Source organism: Lissotriton helveticus, chromosome 6 (genome assembly GCF_964261635.1).
Source record: "Lissotriton helveticus chromosome 6, aLisHel1.1, whole genome shotgun sequence".
NCBI lineage: Eukaryota > Metazoa > Chordata > Amphibia > Caudata > Salamandridae > Lissotriton > Lissotriton helveticus.
The window spans coordinates 1,794,158,873-1,794,186,780 of NC_136067.1; the positions used below are offsets into that span (position 1 = coordinate 1,794,158,873).

Sequence of the window (27,908 nt, forward strand, 5' to 3'; positions counted from 1 at the left end):
TCGGGGAGGCCAGAGGGGTGATCGAAACTGGCCCACCGGGGAGGGCCAAAGGTGTGACAGAAACCAGCCCCTCGGGGGAGGCCGGAGGTGCCATCGATACTCCCTGGCTTATCTCACTTGGGAGCTCTTTACCCCCCAGCCGGGACTGGCGCGTCTTTGGAGTCTGGGTTTCGCTGGGGCCGGGGTCACGCTAGGCCCAGGGAGACAGGGATGTCGGGAAGGGAAGATGGCGTCCGGGCCTTGTGGGGCATGCAATGTTAGGCGCTCGGAGCCGGGAGTGGAGCGGGGAAGGCAGGCCTGGTCGAGGGTCCAGGGGGATCTAGGTGTAATCGGGGTAGGACGACCAGGCTCCGATTGCAGGGTATACTAGCGGGGAGGCTGCGCAGGGGACTAGGGGTACAGGCTTACGCTCGCAGGGTGTGGAGGGACAGAGGTGAACCACGCCACGAGGCCGGGTCCAACATTGAGGATGTCTCTGCACAAGTCTAGTTTTAAGCCCTGCGGCGCTTGTCACCGACCAATGTCGGTAACAGACCTGCATTTCATTTGTCTGTGGTTTCTAGAGCGCAACCATGACACCAAGTCATGCTTCGATTGTCGGGCCATGATCTCCAAGGCTTTGAGGGAACAGTCCCTGAAGCTGTTAGTTTCCTAGCATGCGACTCTGTAGAAGTCGAGATCCCAGTCGAGGGGAAGGTCCTGGGATCATTTGTGGAGCCTGAAGTCCTCCTCGTCCCATTCAAAGTCCTTAGGACACTCATGAAGGAGGCACAAAAAGAAGAGTAGGAAGTTGAAGCGGTCTTCGACTTCTCCTCATCCGTTAGCTACGAAACGAGGAAGCCTCTGCATTCTAGGCCTTGTTCCCCAGAACCTGAGCCTGGACCGACTCCACGCCTCCCTGAATTTCTGTAGCCCGGAGTGACCCTGCACCTAAATTAAAGAGTTACATGAGGACATGTGTCTCATATTTGGGCAGCCCAACCCTGTTGATGTGCCTTCAGGTTTCGCAGGGTTAGAAGGGGCCCCATCCGGTTCTGTCCCAGCTGCTCTGGCCCTGATCCGGTGGGGCTCCAGATATCCATTTCTGGATCCAGACCGACGCTGGTTGTGCCATTTCAACCCGACCCAAGCACTGGTCACGATGCTCCCGGTGCCACTGGCGTCATTCCTATTGTCATTCCCAACTCTGACATGGAGCTGGAGGGGCATCTCCCGACAACAAATCTGATGCCAGTAGGAGCCTTGCCTCCTAGATCAGCTTTATTTGCATCGGCTTGGCCTCCAGGAAGACTGGAAGGGGTTGCTGGGCCCTTTAGAATACCAGCCCTATGAGCAAGAACAGAGTGTGGACTGGTCTGAGGACTTGGGTGAGGCCAGCAGCCTGGATACATCTCCAGGTCTGCTTTCTCCCCCTCCCCACATCGGAACTCTTACTCCGATTCAATGACATCTTCACTGATGTTCTGTTGGGTACTGTTAGAATTGGGGGTCTCTGGTTGGCGCAAGTATTCACTTTTTTTTTTTTTTAGTATTCTCTTATATAAAGTATTATTATATATATATATATATATTATTATATATAATATATATATATATATATATATATTATATATAATATATATATATATAATATAAATATATATATATATATATATATATATATATATATATATATATATATATATATATATATATATATATATATATATATATATATATATATATATATATATATATATATATATATATATATATATATATAGAGAATAAAGTATTCTCCTCTAAGTCAGGGCGAAGGATGACCCCTTAGAATTACCCTTGCTCACCCTCTAGGTGCGTGGCGTGAGCAGCCAAGGCTATTTTTCAGGCGTTATTCAGTTAAGCATTTGTAATTACACACACAGTAAAATGTACCAATCCCCCCACAAATGGACACCAGGCTGTGAATATATAAAAATACGTTCCTTTATGTAAAAATATATATATGAGAAGTTCAGACTTATCACAAGACCAAATAACGTTTTTGTTGGGCCACAGGTTGTAAATAGGCAAGCTCTTCTTCTGTTACAGTGCAAAAAGGTCTCTTTTAGCTTCTTTTTACTTCAAAAACAGTTCCTCAACAGATTAGGTAAGTTTCTACCCCTCTGGGGCCTCAGGGACTTGGCTGGGCGCTTCGTAGCGCTTCGACGTGCTCTGGGCGGGTGAAATCCCGGCACCCCTTCTGTTACTCACGCTTCTCGCGTGAGCCTGGGTACGCGACGTACCGCTCCCACCAATGAAGCGTACGGGACTGTCACCGAGGCGACGCGTTGCTTCCCCCGGGGCTCTGAGGTGAGAGTGAGCTGGGGAAAGGAGCTGTGAGGCCCTTCAAGACTGAGCCGGGCGTCGGGCGGTGATCAGAGGGGAAGCGCACAGCCGAGACGAGGGGCCGTACCTGGACCTACCAGCGACGCACAGAGCAACGGGGAAAGAAAAACGTTGCGGGCTCTGAGCCCGAGATAGGCCCTGTGCGCGGTAGTGGTCGGTGCGGCTTGTAGGGGGGTTCCGGTCCTCGCGGTGCACTCCTATAGAGAGCGGCAGTCCCGGAAAGTGCTGAGGGATCTGGTCAGAGGCGGACGATCTCCGTGAGGCGGGGCGCGGCACGGGAATCCTCCGTACGGATGGTACAGAGGAGGGGGTCCCTTCAAGATGCGGCGCGGCCTCTCCTGGGACGACAAGGGCAAAGCGGGGCGGCCGGGTGCACTGGTATGCACGGGCGGCCGTCCAGGCTGCAGGCTGCTCTCGTCCCCTGGATTCCGGCGGGAGGGGCTGAAATAGCGCTCAGGCAGGCGGGGGTAGAGGAGCGGCCGGCCTTAGCCCTGGGGCAGAGAGCGACTCTGAGTGGAGCGAGGCTCTCAAGGGCAAGAGGGCAGGCTGGCTCCCGGGTACCACGGCCCTAGGAGGGGGCGAGAGGGGGCAGACTTCACCTCCGGCGGCAGGAAATACTCGGCCTCAGATAGCAGACGAGCCAAAGCACAGGAGAACCCACTGGTCCTGGGGTTCAGTTCAGGGGGGCAAGCTCAATCAAGCCCTTGGAGAATGTTTCAAAGCACAAGTCTGCAAAGTCTTTTCAAAAGTCTTCTCCTCTCCTTTCTCAGCAAGGCAAGCAGCAGGCCAGTCCTTCCAGCGTCTTCTTCTCCTTCTAGTCGGGCAGAGGTTCTTTGTGGGAAACAGGATTCTGATTTACAAGGAGCAGGGCTCCTACTTTTATACAGCATTTCTTTTGTCTTTTCAGGCCAGGGGGGCCTTTGCCTAACTTCTTTCAGTCTCTAGCACTTGTTGGGTGTACTTCTGGCTTCTGCTTTCAGTGTGAGGGGCAGGCACATCAGACGCTCCACAGGAGGTGGAGCCAGCATTGTGTGGACAGGGGCAGCCAGGAGTACCTTGTTGACAGTGCTTCGCCCTTCCTGGGCCAGGTGCAGGCTGAGTCATCAGTCGCTCCCCAGGGGGCGGAGCCAGCATTGTGGTGGCAGAGCTCAGCCTGATTAAGAGTCCAGGGGCACTCCTACCTTCCACTAAGGTGTAATCCTCGCATTCACCACCTGTCATCCCCCAGCCCTGTCACTCACACATCCCAGACAGTCAGATACACATACTAGCAAAGGCGGGCTGAAATGGTTAGGCAAGCAAATGCTAACTTTCTAAAAGTAGCATTTGCAAACCCAGGATATTAAAATAAACTTTACTAAAAGAAGTATTTTATTATTCTGAGTTCAGGCATACTAAACTTTATTTTCTACCATGTTCCCTGAGCCTGCTGGGATTATAGAGTGTAATAATTCCAGCAGCCCATCTGGCCTAAAGAGAACAGGTAGCCTTACAATAGTGAAAAACGAATTTGGCAGTAATCCACTATTAGGACATGCCACACACATCAGAGCATGTCCTACCTTACATTTACAATGCACCCTGCCCTTGGGCCTACCATAGGGGTGACTAATATGAAGTTATGGGAAGGTTTAAAGGCTGGCAAGTGTGTGTACTTGCCCAGCCAGCATGACAGTACCAGACTGCATGCAGGTTCTGCAGTGGCAGATCCTAGACACATTTTAAAAGGCTGCTTCTGTGGGTAGCGCAACCAGCGCTGCAGGCCCACGAGCAGCATTGGCATTTACAAGCCCTGGCACTCCTGGTGCTCTTTACTGGAGACTGACAGTAAATCCAATGAACCAATCAGGAATATCAATCACAGTTACACTTTACATAGGGAGCACTTGCACTGCGGCACGGATTGGCCGTGGCGCAGTGCCCTGAGCAGCGGACACCAGCAAAAACATCTGAGGCACATCAGCAAAAAGTGGAAGGGAAACTCACACCAAGGTGCCAGGTCTAACAGGTACCTGGTCCAAACCCAACATAGGGGCTCCAGTGAATAGGATGATTGCCCACCGCCATTTCCCCTCGCCTGCGGACTTCCTCAAACCTCCCCACGCAACACCCTACCCTTAAGAGCTTGATGGTCCAAGCCTTCATTTCCCAATGTGCTTTTGCCTACCACTCCCTCAGATAGGGAATCCAAGAGGCTGGACTCTTTTGGGAAGAAGATGTTTACTTCTGCCAGCGTGGCATTGTGATCTGTGCACACCGTGTGCCTTTTGGGCCGTTATTTCCACACTTTGCATGGTTGCTCAAGTGCTGCCATAGGTCCAGGATGAGGCCCGTCTGTACTCTCCCAAGCTGCCACCTATGGAAGAGACGCAGAAAAGTTCACCATTTAATGCAGACTTGACACAACTGAGGACTACTGGCATTTCTGGGGATGTCCAAGCTTCTCTTATGGAGATGCCCTTCGATGGCACTCATCTCTTCGGCTACAAGGCAAATTCGGAGCTTGATCACTTTAAGGATTTTTGTGCTACGGCCAGGTCTTAGGCATCTGTGCGCCCCCCTGCTCCCCTTAATCTGTCTTTTGCCCCTTTTGTGGCTTTGAGAGGGGCTTACGGCCACGTCAATTCCTGCCCAGCCACTGCAGAAGCCCCCCAGCCTCTGCATGGCCAAGCTACCCACAGACCTTTTGGGGCAGGTGGCCAGCAGTCTGGGCAGTCCGCCACCCCACCCCCACCCCCACTGCCTCCAAACCCTCGTAGCCTGCACTTCTACCACCATGGGCACCCAGTGATCTGCAGGATTCTGCCATCACCTGCCCCTCTGGCCATCCATAACATCAGACAGGTGGGTCTTGCAGATTGCCCAGCGGGGCTTCTCCCCACATGCCTCCATCTTACGATTGGATGATTGAGGATCATCTGTCCCCTCTTCGCGAGGAGGTCACGGCTCCTTTGGCCAAGGGAGCCATAGAGAGGGTTCTGGTGCCAGTAGTAGGCTGTGGTTTTTATTCCTGATACTTTCTGGTTCCCAAAAAGGACAAGAGCCTTTGTCCTATCCTCCATCTCCAAATTCTCCGCAAGAAGGGGAAATTTAAAAACGTCAAAATGCTCACGTTGGTTCAGGTCTTGTCTGCCCTGGATCCAGGAAACTGGATGGTAGTGGACTTGCAGGACGCCTATTTTGATATTCCCATCCTGCCTGTGCATCGGCGCTCTCTGCGGTTTACGGTAGGCCACAAGCACTTTCAGTTCACCATGCTCCCCTTTGGCCTTATTAGTGCCCCTCGTGTGTTCACCAAGGTGATGGCAGTGGTTGCATCTCATCTTGGGAGATCAGGGATGCCGGTCCTCCACCTATCATAATGACCGGTTCAAGGCTGGCTAGTCCCAGGCTGTCATCTCCCACCTCCGAACTACGGCGAACCTTCTGCACTCTCTGGGGTTCACTAGCAACGTGTTGAAGTCATACCTGACTTCCTCTCAGATGCTCCCTTTATTCGGAGCTATTCTGGGCATGGTGCATTTTCAGGCTTATCCTCCCATGCGACGAGTCCAGGATATTCAGGCTATAATACCCATATTTCAGCCTCTATCCTGGATTTCATTGAAACTGACTCTAAGGCTGCTGGGCCTCATGGCATCCTACTGATGACACATGCCAGGTGACATACACGGGTTCTTCATTGGAACCTGAAGTTTCAGTTGGCGCACCATCAGGGGAATCTTTCTGACCTGGTCCAGATTTCGGAGAGAACTGTGAACGATCTGCAGCGGTGGCTTACGAACCGCAATTGGGTCGAAGGCAGTCACCACTACCTTCCCCAATCAGATCGCACAGTAGTGACAGATGCGTCACTCCTGGGATGGTGGGTCATCTGGGAGAGATGGAGATCAGAGGACTCTGGTCTCCGGCAGAATCTGGACTCCACATCAACCTTCTGGAGATCCGTGCAATCCAACTGGCATTAAAAGCCTTTCTCCTCTCTATCAGGGGAAGGCTCATACAAGTTTTCACAGACAACCCCACCGCCATGTGGTAATACAACAAACGAGCGGGTGGGGTCGCGGACCCTTTGTCAAGAGGCCCTCCATCTATGGACATGGCTGGAATGCCAGGGCATATATTTCTGGTGGTTAATCATCTTGTAGGATCTATGAATGTCAGAGCAGACAAACTCAGCTGGCGACACATAGCAGATCACAAATGGTGTCTCCATCAGGAGGTGGTGCAAGATCTCGTTCAGCAGTTGCCACCACAGAGAACGCGCAATATCAGCAGTTTTGTGCACTGGAGTGTTCAAGGCGGCACTCTCTGAGACGCTTTTCATCTTGAGTGGAGCTCTGGCCTCCTGTATGCTTTTCGACCCATGCCACTTCTACCCAGAGTACTCAAGAAGATCAAGAATGACCAGGCCCAAGTCATCCTTATGGCTCAAGACGGGACATGGAAAGTCTGGTATCCTGAGTTTGAGTATGGCTATCGATTCTCCAATCAGGCTTCCCCTTCAAGAATATCTTCTGTTGCAGCTGCAGGGGAGGGTTCTCCACCCGTACCTTTCCAATCTCTGCCTTCTTGTGTGGAGATTGAGTGGCAACAGTTGACAGCTTTCCACTTTCCTCCCGAAGTCTGTAAAGTCATCTTGGCAGCAGGGTGTCCCTCCACCAAAATGGTATACACCTGTTGTTGGAAGAAAATTGTGGCATGGTGTGCAAAAAAATACGTTAATCCCCTTTCTGCCCCTCTTTCTTAAGTTCTGCTTTCAATTCTTTCTCTTGCTTAGCAGGATCTGCTATGGGCACTCTTAAGGGCTATCTGTCTGCCTTCATACAGTTGCTTGATCAACCCTCTCTGTTCAAGTCTATTGTACACAGGTTCCTCAAGGGTCTTACTCATCTCTTCGCTCCGTCACCATTCATTATGCACCAGTGGGACAATAATTTGGTTTAACTTTTTTGATGTGTGCTCCTTTCGACCCTTTACACAATTGTCACCTCAGGCTTCTCACCTTGAAAACCGCCTTCCTTGTGGCCATTACATCTGCCTGAGGGTGAATTATCATCTAAACCGCCTTACCTCTCAGTCTATCCTGACAAAGTGTTACATCACGCACAGGCCTCCTTTCTTCCAAAAGTAGTCACTCCTCTTCATATAGGCCAATCCATCACCTTGCCTACCTTTTTCGCTCCTTCGCATCATTCTAAGGAAGAGGAACAACTCCACTGTCTGGACGCCAAAAGTCCATTGTGGTTCTACCTTGACCGTTCATGAGAGATCCAAGTAGATGACCAATTCTTCGTGGGTTATGTTGATGCAAACAAAGGTCAGGCAGTGCAGAAGTGGACCATCTTCAGGTGGGTTGTGCTCTGCATCAAAATGTGCTACATACTGGCCAAGAATCAACCTCCTGAAGGCTTGCGAGCTCATTCCACCAGAGCTAAAGTGGTCACAACTTCTTCAACATGCAGAGTTCCGGTTCTGGATATCTGCCAGACAGCAACGTGTGTTTCACTGCACAAGTTCACAAAAATTTCTCTTTGGACAGTCAAGTCCGCAGGGATGGGCACTTTGCCCGTTCGGTCCTGCAGGACTTTCTCATTTGATATTGTTCACAGACCCTCCTTCGGGGATAGTACTGCTTGGGTATCTATTCTATGCAGCTAGAAGTCTCTATTAGATGAACAAGGTATTTGCGTTCGGTAACGCCTTATCTGGTAGAGACTATATCTAGCTGCAGATTTCTTACCGCCCCACCCATCTTCCTCTCTCTGCGAACAGATTTATACAGTGATGACCCCTTTCACGGCCCTAGTTTTGACACACCAGTGATCAGTGTTTTGTATGGCTCCACGCTTCTGGCGTGGAAACTCAGGAAAAGAAACTGACATTAGCGTGCCTGGGTGATGCCTCTATAGGTACCCCGACATCACTTCTGGCGTGGACAATGACAATGACGAACGCAGAACCAATCGAGGCCACCTACCGGCGAACAGGGGCACTACTCACAAAAAATCTGCTGGATCTAGTCTGACACCTGGGGAAATTCTAAGGTAAGGAATCTGTGGCTAGGAATAGTCTCTATCATATAATGTATTACCAAAGGTAAGTAACATGTTCTCTAGGTATATGTGGCGTCTCCACGTAAGTATTTTTTGAATTTTGAAGTCTAGTTCCAAACTAGTTTAAGAGCAAGACAAAATAAATGGAAAAGGTCCCACAATTTTGAATCTGGTACTTTGCTAAGCCTTCTGGCCATCCTCTTCATAGGCATAAATTATGTCCCATCCTGCCATGTCTGGTAAAATATGACAGAAAAGGGGCTTGGTCATTAGAGGAGTCGGAGCTTGTATGTGAGGATGGGGACTAGCTCTAAAAATGCAAATGTAAGAAAACCATTTTCACTGCTGCACAGACAATTCTGAACTAAATGTGAATCACTATGCAAGTCATTTCTTCTGAGTTGACTATGTCATTACCATTCCTCCACCCTATCCCTTATCCTATGATGACCCCTTCTTGATTAGACTCTTAGCTCAAAACATGCTAGCCCCTTTGCTAAATATGGATCCCTCAGGTATTTGAATAGTTATATTACATCTACTTGTCCTTACCTTCTTCTCTGCATCACTAATATCTCCCTTTTATTACTTTTCCCTCTGCATCTCTGAAACCATTCTTATCCAGGATGTTTTTTAGCCAACGCAGCAGGTCCTCTTGTTATCGCAGTCCTAATTGTTATCGCATTTATATAGTGCTGACCACCCATTGATGAGGTTTTGAAGAGCTTTACGCTTAGTGGTTTGTTCAGTGTTATTTGTTACAGTTGATTTTGGGGATTAGTCATGTGTGCTCAAAGAAATCATTTCATTCATTCACTCAAGTTTCCCTGTGAGAGATTAAATTAATAGGAGTTCGGTGTGGGGAGATAGTGCAGATGTTTGGCGAGGTTAATAGATGAGCTACAGGAGGTTAGGTTACAGGGTTATGACTTTTTAAAATAGGGGGGATGTTCTTCGAATTGAGGTGTGAACAAATTAGAGAAATACATTAAAAACTGTTAAGGGAAACAAGTGACTTGGAGAAGGTTGTGACCAGGGAGAAAACACATGCAGAGGATGGGAAAGGGAAAAAGGGTCAATTGATGGAAAGTAAGTAAATGTAAGTAAAAGATCAGTTTTTCATTTTGTGTTTTATGAATAAAGAGGACACTTTTTGAGGCAGCGTGCATTTAGAGGATGCAGGACTCTAGACAGAATCAACAAATTTGCAATTAAAAATAGTGCTATGTTCAGTACTTTTGCATTTGAATCAGGTGAATAGTCTTTGCAATTCTAGGCTACCTCTAAACCACCACTTCTGCAAGGGCAACTGATAAACTCAATGGTAGTAAACTTAAAATAATGACTGGGCGCAAATCTTGAAAGGAGATTCTGAAAATGTTGGAGTGGATGTCTATTCAAGTTTGACTCCCTGGATATATTGTAAAGCAAGGTGGGATCCATTTTGAACACCTCTGGTTTGACCTGTCACAAGAGGAAGAGCAAATACAGATTTCCCAGATAGTGGAAGTGTATTGCCTGCATTGCTGTGGCTGAGGGGTGGAGACCCAGACACTGCAAATTCAATGAAGACTTTGGTATCAGGGGCTGCCTAGTAGACGTCACAAAGCACTTACTTTTGGGAGATCGAAGGGCTGAAAGGTGGAACTGCAGCTTCTATTGTACAAGGTAAAGGGACCCTTAAGGAAAGCCCAGCCTTTCGTCTTCCTTATTTATTTAGTTATTTCCAAGGTTTTATATAGCACTACTGGACCCGAGGGTATCAGAGCGCTTTACATGATAGGTAAAACATTTACAACAAAATAAACAGTGTGCATTAATCATGAGTGACATAAAACAAGGCATTCAAATGAGCGGGGGTAGAGGGGCTTGGAGATAAATAGGGGGGAAGGTAGTGTCGAAATTCAGATGGAGATAGGTGTGTAGACCGGAGGGAGAGGAGGGAGAAAGGAGGGGACGGGGTTGGGAGGAGGCGAGAACCAGGGAGCAAGGAGTGAACAGTGTCAGAAATTCAGTGAAATTACATACCCAATATTTGTTGAGAAGGAGTAATTTGAGTCTTTTTTTGAAGAGAGGATAGGAGGGGTACCAGCGAAGGTCTTTGGGGAGAGAGTTCCAGATCATGGGGGCGTTACCAGAAAATGTACGAGATTGGGCTTTTTTGTATTTGAGTCTAGGAGGGATTAGAACAAGGGAGTTCTAAGGTGCTCCTCAGGGACCTGGAGTACCCAGCTTTTTGCAATTTCTCTGCCAGGTAGGAGGGGGTGTTTAGGTGAAGGGCTTTGTACGCGATACATGCCATCTTGTAGGTGGATCTTCCTTCAATTGGGAGCCAGTTGAGGTTTTTTAGGACCGGAGAGATGTGGTCGAATTTTTTTCAATCTGAGATAAGTCTGGCGGCAAGGTTGAGAACACATTTGATCGGTGCTAAGTGGACTTTAGGGGTGCCAGCGAGTGTGGCGTTACCATAGTCGATACGGGAGAGGACTAGTGATTGGACAACGATTTTAAAGACGTCAGCTGGTATGAAAGGTTTGAGTTTTCTTAGGTGGCGGAGGGTTAGGAGGGCACCTTTGGCAGCATTTTTGATGTGTGGGATGAGATTTAGGTTATGATTAGGCTATCTGGTTTCAGGTTTAAACCTATATTAACTGATAAAACCCCACCAAAAGGAATATATCCATCACCGGTGTAAACATATAAACACTGAAAAAACACCTTTGCAACCACAAACCAAGTGCCATTCAAAGAAAGGAAAAGAGGAGTGAAAGAGAGATTTTTATTCCTTCCTGAAGGGACTAAAACAATGTAACGTTGTTATACATAGTAGCATCAAGAAAGACTGGGCTAACATTATTCTGCTTGAGTTTTACTGTTTAAGATGTCACCGATTTCAAACACAACTGGGCTTGGTTGTGTTACCCGACAAAATATATTACAGTCTGCTGGACCTTCTTAGACACAAAAAACCCAAAGTCTCAGAACAAAATGTGAGTTCTGGGTCATTTGTCCTCAATGATTGTCTTGGTGCCTTGGGTCAGATTTCACCTACACAAGAGTCTGAGGTGGATATGCTAGGCAACTAGGCTCAGAGCTCCCAAAATCTATCCTTTAGAATCAGGATGTCAAACCAGGTTCAGACGGATCTCTCCTGGTGGGTCGATTTGGGATCACCTTCTGACAGAAGTTCCTTTTGCTCCCGCTGCTTCACATTTTCTGTTCAAACAGCTTTGTGAAATAAAAAACAGCAGCAGAATATACTGAAAAGGTCACCCGGAGTCTTGTTTGGGAATGCTTGCAATGGTTTGCTTCCATCACACTTCAGAATTACAAAATAGCATGTCCTTCATGTTTGTGTTTGCAAAAAAATGGCACCTTACAGCTTTCCCTCCCTGTACGCCTCCAAGGTTGTCACACAGTTCACTTTATAAACTCCTCTTTCTTTGCAGTCAGAAAAAGAAAAGTAAAGACCAATCCCAATGCTAGTAAATGAAGCAGTAATTTGTCAGAAGCTACAGCTTGGAATTTGACCTCTGTCTTTTGAGCACAGAAAATGTGACAAGATAAATGCAAAATGTAAAGGCATCTTTATTTATTGCTCTTTCACGATCCACCTCAAATTGGTTGGCGGCACACCAGTAGGTCGCAGCCAACCATTTGGGAAATCCTTCTCTACAAAGTTGCAGAGGCGGTCTTTAAGCTAAAGAGCAACACTAATGCATTGAAGAAGACATTGGCAGGTAGTGTGTGAACCACCTGCATAGAAAAGAGGCAGGAAACAAACACTATCTAATGCCTTGAACTCTGGGCTACATGTGGCAGTCCACCATACATGACAAAAATGTAGATAATCTATGAACTCCTTTGTAATAGCTAGGAAAGCTCTCTACGTTTAGCTTCTCAGCATATGGCATCTGAGAAAGAAGATCATGTTATCTGTGCCCAGTGGCAGACATGACACTGGGCCATGTATGGTTGTTTAAATCTGTTAGCTGGAGGAAGAAGTTTCCATTTGTTTAAGACAACCTATATAGCTTTAGAGGAGTTAACTTAAAGTTGTCCTCTTCTTCCTGAAAAAGGACATGTTTGAGATGTCAGTAGTCTGATGATCAGAAGAACTGTTCCTCTATTGCCGATTTTTCCAATATTATATTTAGGCTATCTGGTTTTAGGTTTAAACCTATAATAACTGATAAAACCCCACCAAAAGGAAAATAGCCATCACCGGTGTAAACATATAAACACTGAAAAACACCTTTGCAACCACAAACTAAGTGCTATTCAAAGAAAGGAAAAGATGAGTGAAAGAGAGATTTTTATTCCTTCCTGAAGGGAACAATACAATGTAACATTGTTATACATGGTAGCATCAAGAAAGACTGGGCTAACATTATTCTGCTTGAGTTTTACTGTTTAAGATGTCACTGGAACATTGTCTCTTCTTCCTTCTGCTTTTTTCAGTTTTGTGGTGGTTTGTCTAAAGATGCAGTGTTTAGAAGTATGCTTTAGGTCTTATTTAGTTATTTTATAAAATGTAGAGAATCTGGAAATATTAAAATCATATTTGATATTTTGGCTACATTTGATTTCACTGATAGGTAAAATGGCTGGTTTCATAAGAATATTTACTAATATGTACCATCACATTTGCCCATAGACAGAGAATGGGTAAAATCCTTTGATACATCAGCGCCCTTTTCTAGTGAGTCAGTATTTGTTGCAAGTGAATTGCCAAACACCCTAAGCTTTAAACATTTAATGCAAGTTGTAGTAACAGGTATTTGTGAAAAAAATGTTGTCACCAAGCATTTAAGATAGTGGGGAAAACATGACACCAGACGTTAGGTAAACATGGAACGCAGTGTCACTTGGAATGCTGCTGAAAAAAGTTTCTACCAAGGTAATAAAGATTGGAGTGATATCGTTTGTATTTGCAGTAAATCAGCTACGTATGTGAAACAGTTGTATGATGGTCTGTCAAGATCGATACTTGTGTGGAAGTGCTTCCCTATAAGAGATCCTTGTGACTTGCTAGATGGTAAGTTGAAAGCATCTTTACATTCTTCAAAATTAATGAAGAATGCTATTGACGTTGTAGTCCATTCTGGTGCAATAAAAATGGATTTGGACCTCATATACCTTGTGCACAAGCTATCTATACAGATGCACTATCAGTGCAGAAAGCAAGCAATAATTACAATTAAATAAAAATTCCATAAACACTGGAAAAACACAGTTTCTCTTGTTTTTAATAGTGTGAACATTTGTAACCACTGATAACCACAGTTTTTTAGGGTATTGAAAAAACTTGGGAAAAAAACACCAGAATTTACCAAAAATAGAAACTGAAAACAGGAAAGCCTAGTTATGATCAATGCTGATGCCTAAGGATTTGACAGAATTCGAGGGGGAGGGGGAGCAGTTGAGAGCTGTTATATCCTTTATCCAGAGTTGAATGGGGAGGGAGTTGCTTTTACGAGTGAAAAGGATGATTTCAGTTTTTTTCGGGTTAAGTTTGAGATGATTAAGGTGGAACAAAGCTTGTACTTTAATCAGGGTATCGTTGAGGTGAAGGATGTCATTATGAGTTTTAATCCTGTAGTATAGTTGGGTGTCGTCCGCATAGAGATGGTAACAAAATTTCGTTTTTTTGAGGATGAGGGTGAGAGGTTCCATGAATAGGTTAAATAAGGTAGGGGAGAGGATAGAGCCTTGTGGAACACCAAATGAGACAGGTTGGGGCTTGTAGAGGCAGTGACTGAGCTTAATTTGTTGGGATCTATTTTGAAGGAATGAAGAGAACCATTTGAGTACGGTGCCCTCAATACCAAAGCGAGCTTCGAGGGTGTTAAGAAGGGTGGGATGATGGACAGTATCAAAAGCAGCCGAGAGGTCAAGGAGGATTAGTAGAGAGGATTCACCTTTGTCTAAGGAGCGATGGATGTCATCTGTAATATTGAGCATGGCAGTTTCGGTACTGCACCCTTTTCTGAAACCAGATTGGAATATGTCTAGGAGATTGAAGGAGGCGATATGGTTATCTAGTTGGGCTAGGACACATTTTTCCAGGGCTTTTGAGAGGAAAGGTAGGTTAGAGATGGGGCGTAGGTTGTTACGGTTGTTAGGGTCAGCGGAGGTGTTTTTGAGGATGGGGGAGATTTGGCCTAGCTGAAGGGAGGCGGGAACACAGCGCGTGGAAAGAGAGGAATTGATGATGTTGGTCCAAACCGGAGCAATGACATGTTTGAGTTCTTGGACCAGGTGAGCGGGAAGAGGATCTTTAGTGTGAGAGGATGGTTTGAGTTTAGAGATGATATTGGTGACAGGGGTTTCAGAAACAGGGGAAAATTCGCTCCAGGAGGCATAATTTTTAGCATGGTGGCGTGTGACAGTGGAGACAGGTTGGGGGAGAACATTGAGGGGATTAGAGGGAACTTGTGGCTGAGTGGAAGAGGATGAACTAGTGTTGGGGATGTTATGGGGGGTTGATTGAGGGCAGGTTTATTTATTTAGGAATTTGTAAAGCGCTGACTGTCACCATTGCAGGCATCCTGGCGCTAGCATAAAAAACAGAGGAGAGCGGGAATTGCAGTGTATCTAGGGTAAAGCCAAGTTTTCAACTTTTTTCTAAACAGCAGAAGTTCATCAATGTGCCTCATCTCAGTAGGAAGAGTGTTCCATAATCTAGCGGCCGCCACCTCGAAAGACCTACCACCGGCTCTAACCTTCCTAAATCTGGGCACAACTACCAGTTTAGCGTCAGAAGAACGGAGATGTCTGGTGGGTACATACCATAAGAATTTAGATTGTAGAGGGACTGGGCCGCAACCATGGAGGGCCCTAAAAACTATACAGAGGACCTTGAATTGAATCCTCTGTCTAAGAGGAAGCCAGTGTAGTTTTGCCAGTGCAGATGGTCCATGAGATCTTCTCGGCCACCCCAGTGGGGTGAGAGAGGGGTGGAGGCGAAGGAGAGTTCAATCGAGTTAACTTTATTAGAAAAGAAGCTGGCGATTTCTTCGCATCGTTTCACAGAGGCTGGAATTTTTGGGGGGGGGCAGAGGATGTTTGCTTTTTAACACTGTTAAATAGTTCTCTGGGGCGGTTTCTGGCCTGGTCTAGTTGTGACCGGAGATAGGAGGCTTTTTCATTAAAGATGTGTTTTTTGTATTGGGCTCTGGCATTTCTAAGGAATGCCAGATTGTCAGAGGTGGGATCACACTTTCAGTTGGGCTGGTGTCAGTCAGTGCAAATCCTCACAACTTACTCATTATAAAAGCTCAATCTCAAGTTCAATTGGTCCAATCAGTATGCTGCTGTTCTTCCATAATCGATTCTTTATCATCCTTACCCCAATTTCTTTCCTCAGTCCTAACCGAAATTAAGAAACTACCAGTATCGGGCCACTCGATTACCCACCCCAGGCTCTAAACCCGGCCCAGGGATCTACCCCTGCAGAAGAACAACCCCAACCTCTTTCTCTTTCTTACAGAGTCAGCGGAATGCAAAGCAACACCCACTGATACATCACATCATCACAACTCACATTGGCTGTCGAAACAGGAAAAAAAGACTGTGGAAGAGCAGGAACAAACATATAATGGAAGCCAAAATTACAAGTGTTAGCCATTCCCTAAAGATTAATAAAGAGTCACCTCAAGAACAGCCAACCACGGCAGAAGCAAACGCGAGTTCACAATTAAAAACGCTCCCATTGGTTCCTCAGGCAGAACTCTCGCAATTAAACAGTCAAATCCTCACAACTGTGCCTTTGTTGTGGGTGCTGCAAGTTGGAGGACTGCCCAGCTGTTCAGGGCATTACTATACAAAGGTTGAATCTGGAGAACAGTCTGGAAATGACATTTTAAAGGAGAACTATTACAAACTAGTTCTTCAGCTTCTAGACTTTATAAACATGTATTACTCTTGTTTTAAAACATTTCTAAACTGTGTTAAACTAACAAGAGTAAAATCCCACCCTTGAAAAGTTTACTTGAAAAGCAGCAATGGAGCATGGAAGCATTAAGAATACAAAACACACTGCTGCTGTAACAAATGAACGCACAGCATGACACAGAAGGTAAAAATTGAATGAATACAGCATAAAGACTGTCACAGATTAACGAGCCCTCCACTACCCAAAGATGTGCGGTAGATGAACCTGTAGGGCTGAAACATGGTTATTAGACAAAAAAAATATGGAAGTAAGTGGATGTTGTTGGGCGCATGGGAGACATTTTCAGAAGCATGAAAAAGGGTTTCTTGGCATTTAGCTACACTACAGTGGGTGTTACATTGTCTCCTTCGCCCTTTTGGTCGAAGCCTACCAGACAGCGCAGCTGTCTGGTTTGCTAAAGACATCTTAGGGACATTCAGAAAGCTTCACTGGGAATGCATTCCACCCATTGCTTACCATTGTCTTTGTGGTTTGTAACTCACATTTTCTTGGTTTCTATTTACTGGCTTTATGTGGCTGTCTACCTTGAGTTCACCTTTCTCATAGAGCATACTTTGTTTACTGTATCCTTCCACCAGTGTTCGATCTCTGTAGTCAGGCCTTTAACTCTTTATCTCATCTTGTCAAATGTGCTGTACATTTAAGACAGGTCAAATGTCAGGCACTGGCTTGCGAGGGAGCTTTGTGTTTACTTTTCTTTCTCTGACTTAAAAGTGAGAGCATTTATGTGACAATCATTCTGGCTCTTGGGGGTGTGCTGAAAGACACCATAGGATATTTTTTTCTAGCACACAACATCATCTAAATGTCTGTATAAAAACTGTGCAGATACTGAATAATATTTCTGAGTTAGGAAACCACATATTAAGCACATTATTTGGTAATTCTTAAGTGTGGTGGAAACAAATATTTTAATACGATCAAAACAAATGGGTGATGACGTTTCCACACATTATCGTCCGTGCACTGTATACTTTTCTCAGTAAAACTGTATGCCTGTGCAAATGAAGTTATGTTGTCTGTAATGAGTGTGCTAGAACACCATGCAAATTCCAGCTCACGCCACTGCACTCTACTCCGCACCACTCTACTCTACCTCACTCTATGCCACTCTCCTGTGCACCACTGCACTCTACACCACTCCAGTCTAGGCCACCCCACTCTACTCTGTACCACTCCAATCTGCATCACTCCAATCTGCACCACTCCACTCTACTTTGCAACACTGCACTCTATGCCACTCTACACCAATGCCCTCTATTCTGTACCACTCCACCTGACGCCAGTGCACTCTATGCCAATCCACTCTACGCCACTCTAATCTACTCTGCACCACAGTACTCTAATCAACTGCACTCTTTGCCACTGCACTCTTTGCCACTGCACTCTTTGCCACTGCACTCTTTGCCACTGCACTCCATGCTACTGCACTCCATGCTACTGCACTCTATGCCACTGCACTACTCCATGCCACTGCACCACTCCCCACTCCACTCTATGCCGCTTCACTCTACCCTGAAGCAATCTACTCTACGCCACAGCACCCTATGCCACTGCACTCTATGCTACTCTATTCTACTATGCAGTACTGCACTCTATGCCACTCTACTGCACTCTATGCTAGTGCACTTTGTCATTCTACTCTACATTTCCACTCTACAACACTGCCACTTAACTCTACGCCACTCTACTCTGCACCACTGCACTCCACTGTGCACCACTCCGCGCCATTCTACTCTGCATTTATGCATATTATGCCACTGCACGCCTCTGCACTGTATGCCTCTGTACTCTATGCCTCTGTACTCTACACCTCTCTAATCTATTCTGCACTCTGTGCCACTCAACTCTACTCTATTCAAATAGGTCTCGCATGGGCAAGACTCATTGGCTTTGTCATTGCTTGGGTAAAATGGCAGACAGCTCCTCTGAAAAGCACCGCTTAGAAAGAAGAGTGTTAGCCTGCCATATGGAAACCAGATGATCGCAAAAATGTTCTGCAGAATGAAAACATGCTGCGGTGCACAATACTTCCCCGCAGAACTATTTGAAGTGCCAGCTTGAACATTGGACCTTTCATCGCTCTAGTTTAACGAGGGATTTAAAATTAGAATTTCCACACTCATTTATTGCTGCCTTGATTTCGTTCCTGCTTACTAGAAGCCTTCTGGAATGAATATTAACAATGGTCTTGCCGTGATATATTTTATTATCACCTCTCTAATCTGGTTATGTGTGACACCACTTCCGCTCTTTTCCACATGTACAGAAAATGGGCTCCTTCTCAGTCACACGTGTAGTATAGCAAGGATCCTCTTGAAAAGTTTTGAAAAAAAATTGTTACACAAAAGTTTACATAAAACTCACAAGCAGGTTGTGGATATATCTTAAAACATTAAAGGTATCTCTTCCTATAGATAAAATCAGTGGTGTAACACAAAATGGTGCCACCCAGAGGGTGTGGGGCGCAGAGTCGCCCATATCAAAGATATTTATTGGGCTTGAGCTGTTTGGAGGCCTCCTGAAGATTTGGGGGACCCCTACACTGCAGGGGCTGCAGCAGCCTGCGTTACGCCCCTAAATTGTATAGATCATTACAATGAAAAAAGAGCACACTGAAAAAATCTATCTATCTATCTATCTATCTATCTATCTATCTATCTATCTATATGTCATTGAAATGATCCAATTATGGTTACCAACGCACAAGTAGCACACACCATAACTTGTGCCATGTGCTCTCTTGATACCTCTTGTCTTTGTTTCTGCGCTGTTGGCAGTTTGCCAATTGTTTTTTTTTAAGCAAGGCGGGCAGCCCAAGTTATGATCTTTGTTGGTTACTATAACTGCCATGGTTTTTCACATTTAAGGCATACCATATCTATTTTTTAATGTAGTTATTTTAGCAATTCTTCTTGTTTTTTAAGATGTCTCCAAGCCCCCATTGAGGGAGGCCAAATCCTTGGGGGATGAATTTTAAAGGCCTGGCAGATGTTCTGTGCAGCAGGATATGGCTGCAGCAGACATTGGCCGAAGGGCCAAGGCTAGCGGCCAGTCCTTGCGACTGACCCAACAAGGCAAGCTAACCCCTTGTACCTTACAACCAACAGCTGTGTGCTGCAGGGGTTGGCTGCTGGCAAGGGATGGGTGCAGGGCCTTACCTATGGCCTTCAACCGTGTACACTTGGCAGTAGCAGCTGCTACCAAACAAGGTTGGTGGAACGGGGGGTGGAGGAGGGGATGGAAAGTGGGGAATACCATTTTTTAAAAAGATACTAACCTGACTACTGCCAGACGCCGCCGCCTCTCTGCAGCAGGAAGCACACACAGTAACAGAATCCCCAGGCCAATCACGATGCCGCCTTAAAGCACCGTTGTGATTGGTCTGAGCGTCATGGTTTGGCGTTCAGACGGGCTGGCAGGCTGGACATGTTCTCCACCCAAGCTGTACAATATAGCCTGTGGAGAACATGCTAAGTGCCCATGAAGGTTTGGCCGGCCCGAGATGGCCAGCCAAACAATCATGTACACTTACCGTGCAGCCGCCACTCCTTCTCCCTGTGACACGGGGATTCCAGACCTGCCCTGCACATACAAAATAAAATGATAATAACAAAAAGTTATGTTATATTAAAAAATGTATAAAGCGCGACAGCTGCCCCAGCAAAGAGGCGTCCCGGCGCTGACAGCAGTGAGAAACAAACGGGGCGAGGCAGAAAGATCTACAACAGAAGAAATAGGTGTTTTTTAACTGCCTTCCGGAAAGCTAGGTATTGTGACAGAGGAGCCGCCACTGACACTGAATTGATTTGCAATTTTTAAGATGGTGTGTAAAAAAATTCCGAGCCCTTCTCAAGTAAGTCACATTTGTCAAAAAATGAAAAATGTGTTTGACAGGAGTCGTTAACCCCTTCACTGTGGGGCTGTTTCCCCCGCTGTGCTGGAGGGCGGGGGGGCGCGCACAGCGCCCCGGTGCTCATGACAAGCTCAGCTCGTCATAAGCCACGGCGCTCCGGTGCCCATGACGAGCTCAGGGGAATCAGCCCAGCGTGCGAGCGTTCCATTAAACAGGCACGGTCATGACGAGCTTAGCTCGTCATGAGCACTGGAGCGCCGTGGCTCATGACGAGCTGTGCTCGTCATGAGCACAGGAGGGGTTAAACATGATTGCGATTTAAACATCACAAATGTGCAAAAATGCTAATGATTTAAGGCCTACTTGGAAACTTTTTAAATACTTACATCTACAGAAAAGGATTCGCACCACACCAACAAAAGCTACTTGCTGAGTAAGGTTCTACTTTCTTGCGAAGCTTGGAGTAAATCCATTCAGAGGTTTGGGCTGCAGACGCGAGCAAAATATCCTATTCGAGCTACAATTGGAAAACACATTTTTATCACCCCCGGCTAACTTTTTCTCACCCTCCTCTAACTCTGTTAACTTTTGGCCCCTGCACCGATCCGCAAGAAAATTGGTATGCCAGACCTTAGGTGACTACATCCATTGATTGCCGAATTTGGTGCAAATCCTTCCAGAGAACCAAACGTTATAGGCAAAGCAAAAAAGGCCTTTTCAACTGAGCCATAAATACAGTGAAGACCGCCACTGTGCTTTTGTGTTTCCCGCTTCTTCAACAATAAATAGTATATTATACTCTATACATCTGCATATGTGGTTTATATCTTGGTCATTTTTCATGTGCAAGAATGTAAGCAAAACCAACATTGCAAGAGTTACTTTTGTTCAGCCTGGTAAAATCACATTTAATAGTCCTTGTGGCTACAAAGAAAGTTGTTTCAATGTGTAAAGGTATTGTAACATGCAATCTGTGAGCAGTAAACCGTGTTTACTCATACAGGGTCCTGAGCCCAACCTTCCACGGACAGCCAGGCCCTGCTGCACATGTCTTTCGGCCCCACATGGTTGGACAGGAGCCCGATCCTGCTGCAAGTGGCCAGCCCCTGCTGTAAATACCATCAGTTGCGAGCCGAGGGTGTGGGCGTAGGGGTGCAGGCTCAGTTTCTTTATTATTATTTTTTTTTTTTTATATTTCTTCATGGGTCTTTAGATTCTGCCACAGTGTTTGCAAACCCTTGTAATCATGTAGGTCTTGTTGGAAGGCAGCGGTGGTCACAAATCCAATTTTGGGTCTGCAAACCTAATAGGAGGACCAACAAGGGTCCAGGTTGCCCATGCAACAGATTTGAAGCTTAACCATGATTTGTGGACTTCGGGGGCCATACAGGGTCTGGGCAGCCTGTAGCAAACGTATTTTGGTACCCGAAGGGAGTCGCTTTGGCATACCTCCACTTGAGCCAGAGGGTCTGAGAGTGCACTCTCTGCCCCCCTCTTGTTACTTAATTTTCATTTTGCGGGACACTGGGACCAAGTCCTAGGAGTCCTTTAATAGCAGTGCTACATTTTTGTTCATGTTGTAACATACATTGTTACATGCATTCATGTCAATCTATTCGTCAAACTTAACTCCCTTTTAATTTTCGACTTTTTATGGAATTTTGTGTGTTCTGTTTTCCATACATACTATGTGAGTGTCTTACTGAGTTAATATATGCTGCCTGGCGAAGCTGCTGAAATGTTTTACTATTCGCAGTCCCCCTATGACTCCTATAGTGCAGCTGTTGCAGAGCTCCCCTCTGGTGTCTAGATCGAGCCAGTGCAATGACACTCCTGTTTCTGACCAAGGATCTCCCTGTTTGGCTCCACAACATCATATCAAGCCAAGTAACATCTTCTTACTCATCCCATTTAAGTCAGTCCCCATGACAGTCCGATTGCACCCATTAGTGGAACCACGGTCACTACATAGATACTAGCCTTTGGGGTATAGCAAGGATTTCCCACTAATACCAATCCTATGTAACCCTGATGTTATATTCTGCTGTGGTGCCGGTATCCCTTCTGCTGCTGTTTCTTACTTTAGTTCTGTGTGCCCAGTCACATACTGGCAGGATTGTAGACTCTCTTCAAGGTTCCTTTGGTTCTCCTCCTTCAAAGCATATGTTTGTCTGATTCTTGGTCTTTAATAAATCCTTTTACACTCAGCAATGACTTCACTTATAATATTACATCAAACCTTCCAAAGTTAGAGGCAAATAAATACTTAATGTTCCAGTAGTGGATGTTGCAGGGCCTGTGCAAGATCCAATACTTTACTTCCCACATGTACATCATCCTTCACTTTTCAACGTCTTTTACTAGAATCAATAGAGACAGGCTCTATTATGCACAGATCAGTGTTTACATCTTCGAAAAAGCCACGCTCTTCTTTATAACTCAAGGTTTCTTTCCACTGATTTTCTTTCTAAGGAGATGGCACGTACTCCCTGAATAGTCTACTATGTGTGGGACTCTGATTCAAACAACAAAACAAAAATGTGGTGGAAATAGGGACCAAAGATGTTGGGGTCATGCTCCTGCTAAAAGCATTGGAGACTGGCGTTTGAGATCAAGGGCTACGTCTCATACACAATCACTATGAGAGTCATAGTATATAACATTAGCCAAAGATTGTCTCACACCCTGGCTACGAGGAGCTCATCACTGATTCCGTCTGCTCTTTGCTTATGATTGCATGGGCGAACTAATCACTCGTGCTGGAATTAATCATAGTTATGGAATAACAATTGATTCTGTGTTGTTGCATACTACTAGATTTCCCAGGTTATGAAGGATACTGGGTTACCCCATTACTATTAATGGAATTAGTTATTGTATCATAGCAATCTCTTAACATCATTGATGCCCTGAGTACTTAATTCAACGCCAACCACCACATTTATCAGGCTGAATGTGGACAGCTTACAGGGCTACCTAGTAATATCTAACCTTCAGAGACTCACATGTAACGATTGTTTGCACTTCCCAGAGCTCTGAGACTTCTACAGAAGTTGAGTCCTCCGCCTTCTTTTCGATTTTGCTAGTGCACAAAAGCAGGCCGAGCTCCTGGGGCATTAAGGCATAAGACCAGGAGGGAAGAAAAGAACTTCCTAAAATCTGGTCAGTTGAAAATGTGTTCAAACGATGCCCACTCTCTTTAATGACAGCACATAATTCTAGGCCTATTTAAAATAAGAGGTAATGGTTTAATTTGCTCCCCATCTTGAAAACAAACGTGGCACCACTGATCATTAGGCAATAGAGAGTTTCTTAGTAAGTTTTCACTCTGTAATACTTCACCACTTCAGTACGGGTGCAACAGTGTTTTGAATCATTTGGTATGCTCACAAATCTAAGTTAAGTTATACGTTGTCCTTTCTGCAGAGTTTGAATTTTGTGTAGTCAACCCACCAATGGCCATGGATCTTGCATTTGGTATCCTTTGTCATCTGCTCCAGCAGTGGGATCAAGTCTCCGCTGGAATTGTCATCTTGTTGGAGTGGCTGCTGGGTGAAGATGACCTAGAGCGAGATCTGGAAGACTCTAAATCGGTATGTCTTTGATCAATAAACACTAGCTCTTACAAATGTTAGGCACGTGTTTTGGTAATGTGGCTGTGTGACCCCAAGATTTCAGGTTATAATGAGACACTGACCATTTGGAATGCAGTTTTAATAGTGCTCCAAAAGACCAGACTGTGGCCTGCAAAATAGATATTTTGTTTTTAAAACTTTTAATGCAATACATTTAAAAACAAATTAGGCTGTCCAATGAGATAACCACAAAATGCTAGAAATGTTCTGAAAACTATGGCACAGTCAACTCTGTCGGTATGCTATGTTTAGGTTGTTGTTAAGCGCATGGCTGACCTAGGGCTTCCCAGCACTGATTGAGAATTGCTGACAGAGAAAGAGGTGAATGGCCCAGTTGGGAAGCTACTGGGGGAACAGCCATGCCTTCAGCTTTTTCCTCGCTACTTTGACAAAACTCCTGTGCTCTCTTCCTTGTTCCAGTCTGCTAAGGCAGAAATCAGGGTCGGGAAAGAAATTGGGCAGAGAGGGCACAATATTTGTTCCAATATTGTTTATGAGTTTAATAAAGTACAGTTTCGCCTATGTGCTTCTGTTCCCCTGCGCTCACGTTGCTCTCTCGCCTGTCTGTACTTTTCCCGCCACCCTCTGTATTGTTTCCAGGACTGCCCTCCGCATGATGCTTCTCTCACCTGCGTTCTCTGTGTTGCTGCCACCCCTGCTCTCCATGTTGCTTTCCCCCATCCACTTAAAAAAAATATACGCTTTTGTGCTACCTTGTTTTATTTACTATTCCAACTTGAATCAGTAAATACATTTAAAAAAAGGACCTGCCAATGTGTAGGTACGTGCATGCGCCTACAAAAGAACATGGCTGTTGTGGCAGTCATCACACCTTTGTTTTTTTAGCTTTCTCTTTAGCCATCATTCACAGAATTGGTAAAAACCATTATGAAAGCCAATAAATCCCTGAGGTGAAACCCATTGGCTTTGCCAATGCTCGTTGTTTTTACCACCCTGCAGCAGTCTATAATTCCATCAATTTCTCTCCTCGTCCCTGTCTCAATGCATGTCTCTTGGCTTTCCTCAGCCCTCCTCCTGTCACTCATTAGTTCTGTGTCTTTTCAGCCCTTTCCCTTTTTCCTCAGCCCTTCCCTGCCCTCTTTCTTCAGTCTTCCCTGCCCTCTTTCCTCAGCCCTTCCCTGCCCTCTTTCATCTGCCCTTCCCTGCCCTCTTTCATCAGCCCTTCCCTCTTTCATCTGCCCTTCCCTGCCCTCTTTCATCAGCCCTTCCCTGTCCTCTTTCATCAGCCCTTCCCTGCCCGCTTTCTTCAGTCTTCCCTGCCCTCTTTCCTCAGCCCTTCCCTGCCCTCTTTCATCTGCCCTTCCCTGCCCTCTTTCATCAGCCCTTCCCTGTCCTCTTTCATCAGCCCTTCCCTGCCCGCTTTCTTCAGTCTTCCCTGCCCTCTTTCCTCAGCCCTTCCCTGCCCTCTTTCATCTGCCCTTCCCTGCCCTCTTTCATCAGCCCTTCCCTGTCCTCTTTCATCAGCCCTTCCCTGCCCGCTTTCCTCAGCCCTTCCCTGCCCTCTTTCCTCAGTCTTCCCAGCCCTTTCCTAAGTCTTCCCTGCCCTCTTTCCTAAGTCTTCCCTGCCCTCTTTCCTCAACCTTCCCTGCTCTCGTTCCTCAGCCTTCCCTGCCCCCTTTCCATCTTCCGTGCCCCCTTTCCATCTTCCGTGCCCCCTTTCCATCTTCCGTGCCCCCTTTCCATCTTCCGTGCCCCCTTTCCATCTTCCCTGCCCCCTTTCCATCTTCCCTGCCCCCTTTCCATCTTCCCTGCCCCCTTTCCATCTTCCCTGCCCCCTTTCCATCTTCCCTGCCCCCTTTCCATCTTCCCTGCCCCCTTTCCATCTTCCCTGCCCTCTTTCTTCAGTCTTCCCTGCCCTCTTTCCTCAGCCCTTCCCTGCCCTCTTTCATCTGCCCTTCCCTCTTTCATCTGCCCTTCCCTGCCCTCTTTCATCTGCCCTTCCCTGCCCTCTTTCATCAGCCCTTCCCTGCCCTCTTTCATCAGCCCTTCCCTGCCCGCTTTCCTCAGCCCTTCCCTGCCCTCTTTCCTCAGCCCTTCCCTGCCCCCTTTCCATCTTCCCTGCCCTCTTTCTTCAGTCTTCCCTGCCCTCTTTCCTCAGCCCTTCCCTGCCCTCTTTCATCTGCCCTTCCCTCTTTCATCTGCCCTTCCCTGCCCTCTTTCATCTGCCCTTCCCTGCCCTCTTTCATCAGCCCTTCCCTGCCCTCTTTCATCAGCCCTTCCCTGCCCTCTTTCATCAGCCCTTCCCTGCCCGCTTTCCTCAGCCCTTCCCTGCCCTCTTTCCTCAGCCCTTCCCTGCCCTCTTTCCTCAGTCTTCCCTGCCCTCTTTCCTAAGTCTTCCCTGCCCTCTTTCCTCAACCTTCCCTGCTCTCGTTCCTCAGCCTTCCCTGCCCCTTTCCATCTTCCCTGCCCTCTTTCCTCAGTCTTCCCTGCCCTCTTTCCTCAGTCTTCCCTGCCCTCTTCCCTCAGTTTTCCGTGCCCTCTTTCCTCAGCCTTTCCTGCCCTGCCCTCTTTCCTCAGCCTTCCCTGCCCTCTTTTCTCAGACCTTCCCTCTTTCCTCATCCCTTCCCTGTCCTCTTTCCTCAGTCTTCCCTGCCCTCTTTCCTCAGACCTTCCCTCTTTCCTCATCCCTTCCCTGTCCTCTTTCCTCATCCCTTCCCTGTCCTCTTTCCTCAGTCTTCCCTGCCCTCTTTCCTCAGACCTTCCCTCTTTCCTCATCCATTCCCTGTCCTCTTTCCTCATCCCTTCCCTGTCTTCTTTCCTCAGTCTTCCCTGTCCTCTTACCTCAGTCTTCCCTGCCCTCTTTCTTCTGCCCTTCCTTGCCCTCTTTCCTCAGTCTTCCCTGCCCTCTTTCCTCTGCTTCATGTCTCTTCTCACTTCCCTTTCTCATTTATAACTTTAAAAGAGGAGCTCAAGGCGCTAGGCAAGGGATAAGGCACATAAATAGCTATGGAACTGTGGGATGACAGCATTGGGAATTATAGATTACGTATTTGGTTTCATCAAGCATTGGATATAAAGATCCAGTCTCTGTTCACTGTCGCTCGCCCTTAATAGCTTCAAGTGGTTGCACAGATGACTATATGACTAGAGTCTGAAGTACCAAGTCTCGGGTCGCAAAACTCTCTCTACGTGTGCACATCCGCAGGTGTGCAACCCAAGGCTTAAGTTGCGCTCTGACGGATGCACTCATTTGTTGTAGCACAGAATCGACCTATGGTAAGGTTTTGAAAAGTCTTCTCTTGCCTCATGCATATTAATGAGGCAGGAATTCCGCTGTGAATACTGTTGAACGAGATGTGAATGCAAAGGTGTTCTGTTATGTTAATTGATTTTTGTATAGCGCGTTATCAGCGGCAGGTCTCTTAGCGCTTTTAGAGAGAGTGGCCAAAGGTCGTTAGCAGTTACAAGACAGCGCAAGGAAGGGGGATTAGACTGTGTCCAAAACCTCCCTGAACAGAACCGTTTTGAGCTGTTTCCTGAAGGGGAGGAGGTTTCTAGCGAAAATGATCAGGCAGTTGGTTCCATAGTTGTGGGAGAAGGACGGAGAACGCTGTGCGCCCTTCAGATGCAGCATTGCACCGTGGGAGGGCCAGGCAGCAGGCCTCGGATGACCGCAGTGTACGACCTGGAGCATAGTTCTCCAGGCGTTCTTTCATATAGCACGGGGCTTGGCATAAATTGCTTCATGGGCAATGCCGAGGCCCTTACATTTTGCTCTTTTCTTAATGGGGAGCCAATGCAGCTTGCATAGCAGAGGGGTGGCATGAGTCCTTCTAGGCAACCTAAAAATCAGACTGGCTGCATCGTTCAGTACCACCTTTAGTTTATTGATAAGTTTCTGGGCTGTATAAGGCATTACCGTAGGCTAGTCTAGAAACAATTGTGGCGGACACAATCATTTGTAGTGAGGCAGTTGAAAGGAGGGGGACAAGTTTCCGCAACTGTCTCATGAGACCTGTACAGGTTCCGACCACTGAAGTGACCTGGTTGGCCATGAAAAGCTCGGAGCCGATCTT

General features: G+C 46.4%; 1 protein-coding gene across 1 annotated transcript in view; it reads left to right on the forward strand.

The window, feature by feature from the left end:
- THADA (THADA armadillo repeat containing) overlaps nucleotides 1-27,908 on the forward strand; it is a 1,377,633-nt gene that overhangs the window by 1,308,882 nt on the left and 40,843 nt on the right. Inside the window, exon 38 of the mRNA XM_078649688.1 lies at nucleotides 23,663-23,829. Coding sequence (XP_078505814.1) covers nucleotides 23,663-23,829 — 167 coding nt within the window. The remainder of the gene's footprint in view (nucleotides 1-23,662; nucleotides 23,830-27,908) is intronic.